General features: G+C 31.6%; 1 protein-coding gene across 1 annotated transcript in view; it reads right to left on the bottom strand.

Moving 5' to 3' along the window:
• Positions 1 to 4,498: 4,498 nt before the first annotated feature.
• LOC134701823 (DNA damage-binding protein 1-like) overlaps positions 4,499 to 13,925 on the bottom strand; it is a 35,219-nt gene continuing 25,792 nt past the window's right edge. Inside the window, exons 20-28 of the mRNA XM_063562941.1 lie at positions 12,431 to 12,595; positions 11,714 to 11,808; positions 10,933 to 11,103; positions 10,178 to 10,287; positions 8,827 to 8,912; positions 8,388 to 8,471; positions 7,368 to 7,470; positions 6,698 to 6,821; positions 4,499 to 5,961 (exon numbers count right to left, since the gene is read on the bottom strand). Of these exons, the coding sequence (XP_063419011.1) occupies positions 5,878 to 5,961; positions 6,698 to 6,821; positions 7,368 to 7,470; positions 8,388 to 8,471; positions 8,827 to 8,912; positions 10,178 to 10,287; positions 10,933 to 11,103; positions 11,714 to 11,808; positions 12,431 to 12,595 (1,022 nt within the window). The 3' untranslated portion in view covers positions 4,499 to 5,877. The remainder of the gene's footprint in view (positions 5,962 to 6,697; positions 6,822 to 7,367; positions 7,471 to 8,387; positions 8,472 to 8,826; positions 8,913 to 10,177; positions 10,288 to 10,932; positions 11,104 to 11,713; positions 11,809 to 12,430; positions 12,596 to 13,925) is intronic.

Here is a 13,925-nt window from a genome sequence, read left to right as displayed (position 1 = left end):
CCACCCAAGTCACAATGTATAAAAATGAAACAGTTATAGGTCAAAGTACAGCCTTCACCACAGAGCCTTGGGTCACATCTAATAGCAAGCTATAAAGGTCCCAAAAATGACTACTGTAAGTCAATTCAAACAGAAAAAACAAGTCTAATCAACCGGGTATATAAAAATTGAGAAACAAGAAACATACTTACAAACAACAACCACTGAACAACAGGCTTCTGACTTAGTGCAGCAGGTTTAAACATTTTAAACATGTAATATTTTAAATCTGGTGTCTATTTATCCAAATTGTTAAATGAAACAAATGAACTGCCTTGGTGGTAACATGGTAGCGTGTTGGCCTTGAGTGTGGGTCTGCTAATGTGGTATGTCTTGAGATTAATCCTCAGCAAACCCAAAGATTTGAAAATTGGAACTTGCTGACTCTCTTCTAAGCATGCAGAATTTATGAGTAAGAGCAAAGTCTTACTTACTATTCAACTTCATACTTAATTTGGCTTTTTTAAATGTTTTGGATTCAAGCGTCACTGATGAGTCTTTTGTAGACGAAACGCGCATCTGGCGTATATATAAAATTTAGTCCTTGTATTTATAATGAGTTTATTTACTTGTTGTCAGGAATGCCATTGGCATGCAAGGTAGCAACACAGGTTCTCCTTTCTGTCTGGTTTGGCCATCTTTTCTACTGTTTTCTATGTGTTATTCATAGTCTTCAGGTCTCTTTCTACATTACGTGTCCATCTGTTTTTTTTTGGTCTTCCCAGTTTACACCTTCCTTCTAGAGTCTTAATGTCATGTTGTTCTAGTGTTCATGCTCAATCCATTCCCAAAGCCTCTTTATTAATATTGCAAAGACTAGTCAGGTTAATGTGTGTGGGTAGGGTTACATGTCTTCCCACAAACTGTAACAAGCATATTGAAATCTTGCACAGGGTGTTGATCTATTAGTGTATAAGGCTGGGTTCATATTCAAATCACATTAAAGTGATCTTATTACATTTTCCACTCAATGTTAAACAGAAAATGGTATGTCATTGATATTTTCCACTATAATTGTCTTCCATGGTACATTATTAGATACTTAAATGTTTTTCCCTACATTTGAATTCAAGCTTGAGCAAATCAAATATTATTTGAAATATTCAGACAACTCTTAGTGGACTAAAACACACATAAGAGTGCACAAGCATAAATGTCTAGCATGCTTTACTTATGATTGGAATTATGTTAAAAGACTGTAGTATGAAGGTTATTCTACATGTATCACATAAACTTAACATTACCAATGATCCATGAAATATGTAGACAATGCAAAAACCTTGACATTCAGATCAACCATGGCAGACAGACATTTATATATTACAATAATTTCACGAGAGTGCACATGCTAAAAGTTGTTTTAAAAAAAAATCAAAATTGAAAAATGATAATTTCTAGGTCAAATGGAATCTGCCAGACAGATATGTCTACCTTGCAATAATTCCATACAACAAATGAAGTTGACCTATTGCTTTATCTACCTAATAAACTGGAAAGACCATGACAAATTTAAAGATCCTTTGTGAGCATGCTCACATACCCCACACCCCAACATTGTCACTGGACTAACCAAATCTCACCAGATTCCTAAGTTTAAAGACTCATAACTCTACAAAGTCAACTGATAAAAAAATTTCTTTTGAATATGCACATTAACATATTATGTCCTCATTAACTACAAAGTTTCACCAAATTCTGTAGTGTGGTTTCAGAGGAGTTGATTAAAAACTGTTGCAGTAGTATATTTAGGCCAAAATTATAAGTTCAAAGGGGCATCACTCCTAGAAAAAAATCAATCGTAATTTCTGTGGATAGACACATCTACATAGTATGTCCTTATTATCTACAAAGTTTCATGAATTTCTGTTATGTGGTTTCAAAGGAGTCACGATAACAAGAACATGACTGATGGACAGACAGGACAAAAACATTATAATTATCCTATCCTCTGCAACTTTGTTGTGTGGGGAATAATTATCATTAACCAATGAACCATGAAACTGTGGACAAGGTCAGATGAACCCTGACAGACAGACATGTGTACACCTTACAATCCTTCCATACACGAAACATATTTGAACTAGTTTAAATTATCAGATTAACTGACAATACCAAGAAAACTTAACAAAGAACCACACATGAAAATAAGGCCATGGTCAGAGGAACTGCCAGACCTACATGTACACAATATAACTATCTATTCAAGAAAACATTTTACCTATTACTTGTATCTGACCAATGAACTTTAAAATAAGTCATATGAAACCTGCTGGAAAGACATATACATAATACAATCATTCCCTACACAAATATTGTGACCCTTTTGCTTTTAGTTCCAGAAAAATATACCCAATCACAAAAACTTGATATTTTTCAATGAACCATGAAATAAAAGTCAAGGTCAGATGAAACCTGCCAATCAGACATGTACACCTTGCAATCATTTCAATACACCAAATACAGTTGACTTTTTACATATAGTATCTGAGATACAGACACAATTCCAAACTTTAAATGATTATTTATGCATAAAATGAAGTGGAATCATGTCTGAAGACATGTAAATGTTGCGAAGAACCAACAACTAAATATAGTTATCCCATTACTCATAACAAGTGAGAAATTCACATGACACAAAAACTTGGAATTTTTTATACAAGCAGTTGCTGAACCATGAAAATGAGGTCAAGGACAATGGACATATGACAGCAGACACTCGTTAGACAGTATCCTGCATGCAAATTTATGAACCATCCACATTACTTCCTTCTGAAATATGAAGCTTTATACAAATATTTACACCTTGGGCCGGATTACAATCTCCTGCATTCTGTGAGTTTCTCCAAAGGAGAGACAATAGTGGTCCTATCACTAATAGTACCTGAGAACAGATCCAAGCACAAAATCTTAATTTAGTGACCAATTAACCATGAAAATTAAGTCATGGTCATATAAACCCTGCCAGTTAGGGTTTTACTCATTGTTTAAGGCCATACGGTAACCTATAGTCTGTTGTGGAGTAGTCTCACTGGCAATAATACTGCATCTTCTTAATTTTATATTCTCTGGATTCATTTATTATCGTGGATAAAGGAAAATTTTCATGTTCGTGGATAATATGAGGCAGGCATTACCTGTAAAAGGGGACGAAGTCTGTATGAATTATTTTTTTGAAACTTAAATATTTGTTAAAAAAAGAAACGGAAATACCGTAACGTTTCTGTTTTTGGTTCTGTTGTTAGGGATTTTTTGTTGTGACGTTATGACTTCATATGCAATGTAAACAAAGAAATGTTAACAACAGGTAATGTTTTTTCATATCAAGGAATTATTAAAAATGAAATTGGTATTGCGTTCCTTCCTGTTTATAATAGACTGGTAAATATATATTTCACTTAAAGATTCATACAAACAAAACCGGAAAAAGGAAGTACATTGTAGACTTCGGTGCAGGTCCGGGATTTCAAAACATGACATAAAAAAAATTGAATGATTTTGAGTTCATTAGTACAATGAAAATTTTTTTTATTGAATTTTCTACTGTTATTGGGGACTTTGTCCCAATATTAATTTCATGGTTATGACAAAGTCTACATACAATTCTATCATGTCTATGGAATATTTCTTATTCGTTGAACATTTAACTTCGTGGTTTACCCATGAAATCAAAGAAAATTGGTGTCCAATAAAAAATAATGAATCCACAGTAGACATGTACACCTTGCACAAAAGTAGTTGACCTAATGCTTAAAATATTGTATAATCTAGTGAGGAAACCAAGAAAATGAAGTGATGGGTCATATGGAACCTGCCAAACTGACAATCATTCTATACACCAAAGAAAGCGTCTCTATTGCTTTTAGCATATGAGAAATAGACCAAACCTCAAAATCTAAACATTGTCCCATCAAATATGAGGTACAGACTTGACCATATAACAAACCATGATAACTCATCCATGAAATGAGGTGTAGGTCAGGCAACCCTTATCTAACTGACATGTAGAAGCTGCATGGAACATGTACCAGCAAAACGTGAAACAAATAAGAATTTGACCTCACATAACTTTTCATTTGTTTTCCACCACCTCAGAGGTACCTTTAAATGCAGCAGTGATGCTAACCAGTGTAGTTACTGGATGACAAGGTATTCAATTAGGAATGACAATAAGATGACTATCTCTAAAAGATCAGCCTTTGACACTGAATTATAATCAATTTAATTTCATTCATATACTGTGGATTCATTATTATCCATTGTATACCAATTTTCGTGGGTAGAGGTAAAACCACAATTCAAATAGTCAACAAATAACATATTTTCAATAGGTTTTGTATACAGAGAAGGACAAAACCATGAAATCAAATATCCACGAAAATGCAAGTTTTCAGCAATCCACAAAAATAAATTAATCCACAGTAATATGACTGGTAGTTTAAATAATAAACAAACACTGATATTCATTTCAACACTTCATTCATTTTTTTCTATAAAATATTTCAGCACTATAAACAGTACAATGTACAATAACAGTAAACACATCAGTCACAACAATGGTTATTTAAATAACAAGAACTACAATGTGTGAAGATGGATGATAACTGGAGTATATGTAGGTTAGAAATGTTCTTAAGGATGTTCAATAATATCTTACAACGTCCTTCTAATGTTCTTAAGGATGAACATTCAAGATTATCTTACAACGTCCTTCTAATGTTCTTTTTTACATCTTGCAAGAATTCCAACATTAATTCCTCTTTAATAGCACTATTTTTTAAGACCAACAATATTTTGGAATTAACAATGTCTTTTAATGACATTTAACAGATTTTTCCCATCAAAATTTCTATTTTCAAACATGTTTATTTTGAGCTTCAATTTTCATACTTTTATAAATAGTACATTATCTTCATGAATAAATTATGCTTAATTCATTTGAATTCAATATTGAAGATCCATTAGAGAATAATCTTTATATATAATCTTGTTTTTTAACAGAAGAATCTATATACACAGAAATAAATGCTGTCCAAAAATAAGAAATGCCAAACATGAAATAACAATGGTATCAAGTTTCATAATTTTAGACTGAACTTGGTCTAAATTGAAATAGTTCAGTATATAAACAGAAAATGTATTTGTTCCTAAATCTTTGATATAGAGATACAGGTTTATATTTATACAAGTGAAATGAATGATTTAGCAAACAAAATGCCCACTATTATCCTGAATTGAATGATCCCCCATTATCTAAATAGAAATGGGTTATTAAATTCATTGAAATTATCCAATTAAATCAATTGACTTCCCCACCCCCTAAGAAACCTTGTATGCCTTTTCAGGCTTTTTAATTTGTCTTATCTTTGTAAATAATCAGATGCAGATTTGAAATTCATAATTTTTTTTTTCTTCAATAAAATGAAAGCAAAATGGTACATTTTCCTAAAAGAAAAAGCATGGAAAAGGAATTACCATATTTACATTATTAACAGAAAAGAAAATGATGCATAAATATTGTATTCTAAGGGTGTCAGGAACTATCAAAACCAAATGCTGAACAAATTACTGCTACAAAGTGAATTAAAGAAAAAATTTACTGCTAAACAATTATTCAAAGAATAAATTTACTGCTAAAAACTTATTTATAGAATTAAGTATCAACAATAATTGTAGTCAGAAAATTTCCCAAAATCACAAATGAGCATGCCAAACTGAACTTATTGGATAGAATATTTTGATGCAATGATGATGAGGAATAGAAACACTCTTAATTGCAGCTTTGAAATAAAAATTAGTATGGCAATCAATACATTATTTACAAGTAAAAAACAATAAATATTAGTGAATCCTTGTGAGTTCTTCTATCATCTTGACTATATCATCTACAGTAGACTCTCTCTTCATCCCACTACCATCGTCCATCTGAAACATTTAAATCAAATCTAAATCACTAGTGAACAAGAATGTGTCCAAAGTACAAGGATGTCCCACTCGTACAATCATTTTCCATGTTCAATGGACTGTGAAATTAGGGTCAAAAGTCTAATTTGGCTTTATAATTAGAAAGATCATATCATAAGCAACATGTGTACTAAGTTTTGGACTGCAGCTTCATCAAAAACTACCTCGACCAAACACTTTAACCCGAAGTGGGACAGACAGACAGACAGACGCACAGACCAGAAAACATAATGCCCATTTACAATCGTAGGTGGGGCATAAAAACTATATTTCCATTGATCTATTTTACATGAAACCCTATATATGTTAAAAATTAAAACTGGTCATTATTTTGTATATAGCAACACGTGTTATAAATTGTAAGACAAATCTTTTGATTAGTGCAGGATTTCTGATTGGGACAACAGTATGGCGATCTGGCTAAATGTTTTATACATTACCTACAATTTTAATATTTTCAGATCTTAATAAAAATCATAATAAAATGTTTAAATGAGGGGTCAGTTTTGCTTTCAAAACAAATGTGTACATATTTGTTAAGAATAGCAAAACACTTTGGTATTGAAAACACTGCAGTATTTACCTCTAGGTATATTTTGGAAGCATGCACCTATTCTATGATAGTTTTTGCCTGTAATTACAAATTTAAATGAGTTCATGGGTATTTTCTTTTTGCAAATGAATATTCTGTAATTACCTGTAATGCTTGTACAACTTCTTGCATTTTGTCTCTATTCAGATCTAAGAAACTTTCAATTAAATCTCCATCAATGAATCCAGTTGATGGTTCTGTTTTCCTCTCTGTGTGAAATGATCTCCAGCTGATTTATTGGTTAAGGTTTAAAATTTAGCATTGTGTCAATAAAAAAAGTTAATATTATATAAATGTTACATACTAGTCATCATAAAATTTCCAAATTCAAAAGTTTATACTTCTTGATGTAATTTTATGTGACAGTTGTCCACATCTTTTTCTTATCCTGAAAGTTCTCGATGTAAACTTCACTGGAAATCAGTTACAGCAGATTTCAGTCAGTATGTAGCTAATGGTAATATCTTTGGTTAGCTTGCTTGATAGCTGAACCGTGAAGTCATTGTTAGGTTAGGTAAACTACCCTCCTTTAATAGTAGACTAGCCCAACAGATAACCAATCTATCTCTCTGTAGGACTAAGCTACTTTAAAAGGAGGGTAGTATACCTAACCTAACAATGACTTCACGCTTCAGCTAACAAGCAAGCTAACCAAATATATTACCATTAGCTACATACTGACTGAAATCTGCTGTAATTAAATTTTCATATAATCACTTCAAATATCTCCACAAGATCAATGTATTATAAATTCAACATCTTACAAGAAGGATACAATGAATGATCTATTTTTCCAACACTTTTGATGACCTTTGCCAGACGAGCCTGGATCTCAGACAAGAAATTAAAGAAGTCTTGAGGAACTTGTGTAACCAGTCCTGTAAAAAGAATATACCAAGTTTATGTATATTGTATTGAAGTGAAATATTTATCATTTGAACTATCAGTCAATTATCCTATGTTATATTGTACAAAAATTGCATGTTATATTAAGTTTTCTCCCAATATTTGATTACTCTGTTTTGGCTTTTCATCAAGTGGGACAACATCCCTAATGTGCCTCAAAATGAGGAACTCAAAAGTCACATGTTAAGAAAAAATCTCTGTGTAGTGATATTGGACATGTTTCTATTTTATACAAATGACTGAGCTTAACCATTTGTGGTGATTAGGAAAGTAGAGGAACATAGAATAAATGTGTAAAAACTATGGAGCTATTGAATGTGTTCAAAGTATTAAATTTTCGAAGAACTTATTGTGTTTTAAAAACAGGGGATATTTTACCACAAGGAGCTGCATCACCAAAGGATGTTCAGGGTATGCTAATTTACGGAAAAAGTAATCTCGAAAATATAACCACATATGTGAAAATGTCACAACTTCGAAATGAGCTATCATACATATCCAAGTTTACGATATGGACCGAGCTACAGGAAAAAACGTTACCATTTCCGCCTATGTAAAAACAATTAAAGATATTGACCCAAGTGCAGCACAGAGTAAAGTTTTGTAAAAGGGATAAAACAAGATACACAATATATTTCATATCAACTTCATGTGAGGAAATAACAACTTCAGTTTCACTTACTTTTAGTACAATTACAAAATTCATAAACTTAATAAGTTTATTGTTTCCTGTAAAATAATGTCAGTTCAAAGCATTATTATTAAGGCATGAGTTTAAAAGCATTGGCTACTTGGAATAAGGTACCCCTCTGTTCTGACTTCTGATTCCATATTGAATAAAAATATTTTCCTTCAAATTTAAAGTAAATGCAAGTAATTTAAATTTTACCAATTGCTCCATTTACAGTACCATACAAAACAGAGCCTTGTGTAGGAGTACTGCTCTCCAAAGCATGCTGCATAACCAAGGAACCTAAAACAGGAATAAAACTGTTCAAAAATAGTTTCATAATAAATCTGAAATGACATTTATTTATATAGAACCTTGTTATATAATCGAACACAATTTCTGTTTGATAATCACCAAAGAAGGAACACTTTGTTAAGACAAGAAATGATGTACCTGTAATGACTCCCTGTAAAATACTTTTCATGTGTCCTCAATTAATTTTATGCCAAATTCATTAGTTGCAAGCAACATAAAAATATTTGCTAGTAACTCTGCATTATTTTTTATTTTTTTCTTACTAAGATAACACAATGAAAAAAATTACTAATTTTTAGACCCTACACTTTTGACATTCCCTCAATATCTAAACAAAACTTACCATGTCTGAAAACATTTACAAATTCACCAAGGTGGAACAATCCTACTTCTTGTAAGTTTTGTCGTTCTTCATCTGTTGTTGCAGCACTGTATAAAAATAAAAATAAAACAGATTAAAAATTAATACAATGTTATAAATAAACACATAAATCTGAATCAAAACCATAGATTAGTACTAACTTGAAATATAGAATATTAAAACCAAACCTGTCATATATTCCGGACATTTGTACTATGTCTGGTAAAAGTCCTGCTGGGCAAAGCATGAGACGGTCATCTACTTTTAAGATCAATAATAGGCTCTTTCGGTCATTTTAACATAAGTCACGATCTTTTTGACCCAACATTTTGCCTTTAACATCCACATATTTCCAGTCATAAAAGTGACATGATGATTAATTACAATCAAAACAACCGCTACTTCAATACTTTCTAATGTAATCAAGGCAACTTAGTTGTTGGACAGCTGAAATCTACCTGTTCAGGTGACAGGTAAACTATTTTCAGTACGGGACATCGTATAAATTGATCAGTCTATTCACAATTATTTTCTTACATTTCAGCAGTTTGTATCTAATTGATTTAGTCCAAAAGATTAAAATTATAAGAAATTAGTTTTTATCAACATGATTTAATGAAAAATTTAAAAAGGTTTTAAATGAAAAATGGTCAGAACTACTTTCTATGAACTAAAACATGTGTACGCATGTGCACAGGTGGGAAATTTAATTATGCATCCTACATTTCTTAATAAATGCTTACATTATCATTGATACCTGTATCTAACATTCATTTCAAGTATTTTGTTAAAGAAATGATGTGGAAAGAGCTTTTTCACTCTAAACATGCTTTGTTAATGTACACGGATTTACCTATTCGTTTATGGTCCATGTTTTAACATTGTCAAGTCAACATCCTGTTTAGAAAAATGTGATTTAAAATGAAAGTAAAGTTTTTGACAATGTCATTTTGCACAAATAAAGAGTCTAATGCAGATATGAGCACGCTGATGTGCACACTTTAAATGATGCACTGCCAATTTAACAATTTACATCTGAACATCAAATTCATATCAAAGTAAAGTTTTTTTTTTGTTTTTTTTTTAATCTAATATTAATCATTGGGATGGCCATCTGACTACCATAATTACCTACTGTGACTTAAGTCTTAAGGGATTAAAATCAAGATCAGATATAAAATGTTCGGTTGGCTCAAATATTTTTTGGAAGCCCTGATTAAAACATCTATTTTTTCGCAAGATGTTAATTAAGTTTTCATTTTTTTATATACTAGTCACAATTTCTACTGATTTCTTATGGTATTAATTATTTTTAACACTTGTAAACACTAACCTATCTTTCTGACATGTGAACAAGTTGAATGAATTCTCAGCTCCCAGGAAATTATCATCATCTAAGATTTCTACAGCTGTCATCCAGTTAGGATTGCAATCTCTGGCAATCTGAAATCAATCATTCATATATATGAGAGATTATAAAACTAAAACAGTTACAAGCACTTACTAAAAAGAGACCCAACAATCATTCATATAACACTGCCTTCTCCTGTATGCATCTCTCCTATTTAACAATCTTCTAATATGAGAACTGATGCTTTATCCTGTGTAAAGCCTTTATAGCAAGTTGATAGCTGTTCAATTAAAAGCAAGGTTGTACCTTGAAAGATACAAAGCTTTAAATAATTTGAAAACTTGTAAATTATTGGGGTGAAAAAGCATTGACCAATTTACATTTTGCACTTCATTCTAATGATGAGTGCATGGTAAACGCTTTTTCAACCCTACAAAATTACTAAGTCGTGTGAGTTTGTGTGAGAATGATTCATTAATAAACACTACTTTTTTTGTGGGTATTCAGCATTTGCATTAATAGAGAATTACCATTTGTAAGCAACACTCTAGGGCTCTTACATTCAAACAAAAGTTCATCAAATTCTAATTTACTGTATCAGTTTTTCTCAGTTTTTTTTCTCAGTTTTTTTTTTTACATATTTAAGAATCAAAACGAAATTTAATCAAGTATAGAAAACTCATAAACCCTCCAGACTTTTAATTTACTACAAAAAGTTTCTTTGTATAAGTACTTACCTCCTCAAAGCATCCTTCCATAGGTTTATACAACAACAAAGTAATCGATCTCATCAAGTCTCCGACTAAAGCAAAATCACCTTTAGTTTTCAAATACAAAGCTATTATGTTGTTAAAATGACTACATTCTAACCGAAGTTCCTTCTCAGCAGTCCACTCAAACAATCTAACCTGTAAAAGAAAGTATACCTGAAGGACGCCTCCAAGTGCTGGAATTTCTTGCTGCATTGAAGACCTGTTGGTGACCTTCTGCTGTTGTCTGCTCTATGGTGGGGTTGTTGTCTCTTTGAAACATTCCCCATTTCCATTCATAATTTGATTGATTTTCTACCTGTGTAAAACGCCTCCTTTCTTTTTTTATTTTTTTCAAAACATTTCTTTGTTAATCTTATTTCCCATTTTAGACAGATGAATATCAAGACAATCACATAACATGTACTTCTTCAGCACGCTTATATCAATATTGTGATACATCTAGTACAATACCTCTATTAACTTAACTTCATTCTACATGTTCTATATGAATAGTTGTAAAGTAAATAAAAAATCCATTTAACAGTAATGTGAGTTGTCTCTCTTGATTTTTTGTGTGTAATTTTGTAAGTTCAAAGGATTTGAATAAGGGCTGTTCCAGAAAATACTACTTTAAAAAACTATGAATTAAGAAAAATGTGTTTTTTCAGAACCTTTGATAACTTACTTACTTGATTCTTATCAATACAATATTGTTTAACAGTCCCGAAATAAAAATGCTAAAAGGTTATCGTTAACTTGTACTTACAGTACTATTTATACTAGCCAGAAGTTTTCCATTAAATTCCACCAAGCTGTAGGCTGCTCCCTTGATGTCTTTTTCTGCTACTTGATTTAATTTACCTAAAACATAAATTTTCCATTTCAATGATCTAAATTCTAATGGCAAGGCAAGAGTCTTACAGCCTTTTGCAATGAGTGTGTAGATAAAGGTAATATCTTTGGTTAGCTTGCTTAATAGCTGAACCGTTAAGACATTATTAGGTTAGGTATACTACCCACCTTCCAAAGTAGCCTAGTCCTACAGACAAATAGATTGGTTATCTGTTGGACTAGTCTATTCCTAAAGGAGGATAGTTTACTTGACCTAATAATGACTTCATGGTTCAGCTATCAACCTTTACCTACACACTCAATGGAATCGACTGTAAACAATTTAAGCCATCCATCATTGACATGACTAAATTAAATTGTTATATTTCAAAATTATCTTTGATCAATTGGTAGGCGTATGACTGCTCAATCTTTCTTATAATATATCCATTACTATTATATTCTCCAGAATCAGGGCAGACATAAATTGATAAATACTTGGCATCAAGATATTAGTACTAAAAAATAAATTTTACTATTTAACTGATTTGAATAAAATGATACAAATGAACCTGTTTTATCATTATCACATCTTCACATTCAACCAATTTTGACATATGACCACTTGCTGCCTATGACCTATAGAACTTACCATCACTGAAATCAAAGATGATGATCCTTCCTTGTTTAGGTTCCCCTTCCTCTGGATGTACAAGAGCTGTTCCTACTACATAGTAAGTTTTAGGGTCGTCTCCAAACTTGGCCGAGATCAAACTGGTTGCAAACTCGTTTGTCATTAACTGATGGGCATGATGTACTACAGAAAAAATAAAATATTTCAATGAATTTTCATCATTTATTTTTATCTACTAAGCAAAAACTTTTAATAACAAGACCAGTCCCAGGTCTGAGCCTGATATGCTGATTATAATTGATTTGAGGAAACATGTATACAGGAGCACAGGGTTTCCCCTGGGTCAATTATTTTTTTCGCCACCTCTTTCGCCAAAACAATATATTTTTCGCCAAGTAACATAACTAAATATTTCGTTTAAAATTTAACTTTTTTCTACCCCCCCCCCCCCCCCCCCCCCCCCCCCATCCTTTTCACTAAAATAAGATGATTTTACCCCATTGTGTCTATGATTATGCTCTCAAACTTATTTTAGAGTTAACATTCTAATGAATTAACCTTTACTTTAAAACAACAGATTTTTTTTAAACTTAAATAGGGAAAAATAGTCATTGTATTTTTAAAAACTTTTCTAAATGATTAGACCACTATACTTTTAATAATAAAGAAGATATAAGTCCTGGAATATAACAAAATTAATGGACATGTTTTGATTATATAATACCAGTAAAGTTCGTAGGGAAAGTTTCTCAAAAAGAAAAATACTAATGTTCGCTTTTGTACTAAAAAGTGTTTTTTTACAACAAAACAAAAACTTTTATCACAAGAAATTGATCCCTTGTTTCATGTGTAGTCATGACATGGAAGGGCTACTCTCATTCGAGGGTTTGTTCCAAACCTTTTGGATAGATTTCTTCATAACGACAGTTTTATTTTCTTGACCATCGTAAATAAAACAGTTGAGACGTACAACTATGCTTGAAACACTTGTGTCACTCAAACGACTTTAAAGTAGTCTCCCTAATCAATTACTGATATTAAAGTCAAAGGATAATTAAAGTTTTAAATAAGAGATTTTTTTTGCTTTTGAACATTTTTCGTCACAACAACAGTTTTCTTTTCTAAACTATCTTTAAAAGGAAAGGAGACGTCAAAATAAAATTGAGAATGGAAATGGGGAATGTGTCAAAGAGACAACAACCCAAAAGTTTGCTTCAAACACGTGCGTCGAAAAGTGGTAAATAAATTCTGTATGTGACATTTAACGGAAGCCATTCAACCATATCATTTTGTCAAACAATTCAATCAACACCTTTATTAAAAGTCCTTTGATGTTGATAGGTAAAAAATGCAATCAGCTGATTATTGAATTCTGTTCAAACCTTAATGAGGTCAAATTGAATTCCGAGTATTGTCTGAACGGGTTATAAGTCCGAGAAACTCGAAAAAAGTAAATAAACAAGATGGAGGATAATAAATCGTTCTATATATTTCTTTCGCCAATGACGAATTT

This window comes from Mytilus trossulus, unplaced genomic scaffold (assembly GCF_036588685.1).
Source record: "Mytilus trossulus isolate FHL-02 unplaced genomic scaffold, PNRI_Mtr1.1.1.hap1 h1tg000343l___fragment_1__unscaffolded, whole genome shotgun sequence".
In the NCBI taxonomy this organism is placed as follows: Eukaryota; Metazoa; Mollusca; class Bivalvia; order Mytilida; family Mytilidae; genus Mytilus; species Mytilus trossulus.
Note: the sequence above shows the minus strand (reverse complement) of the source record. Positions and strands in the feature narration are given on the sequence as shown.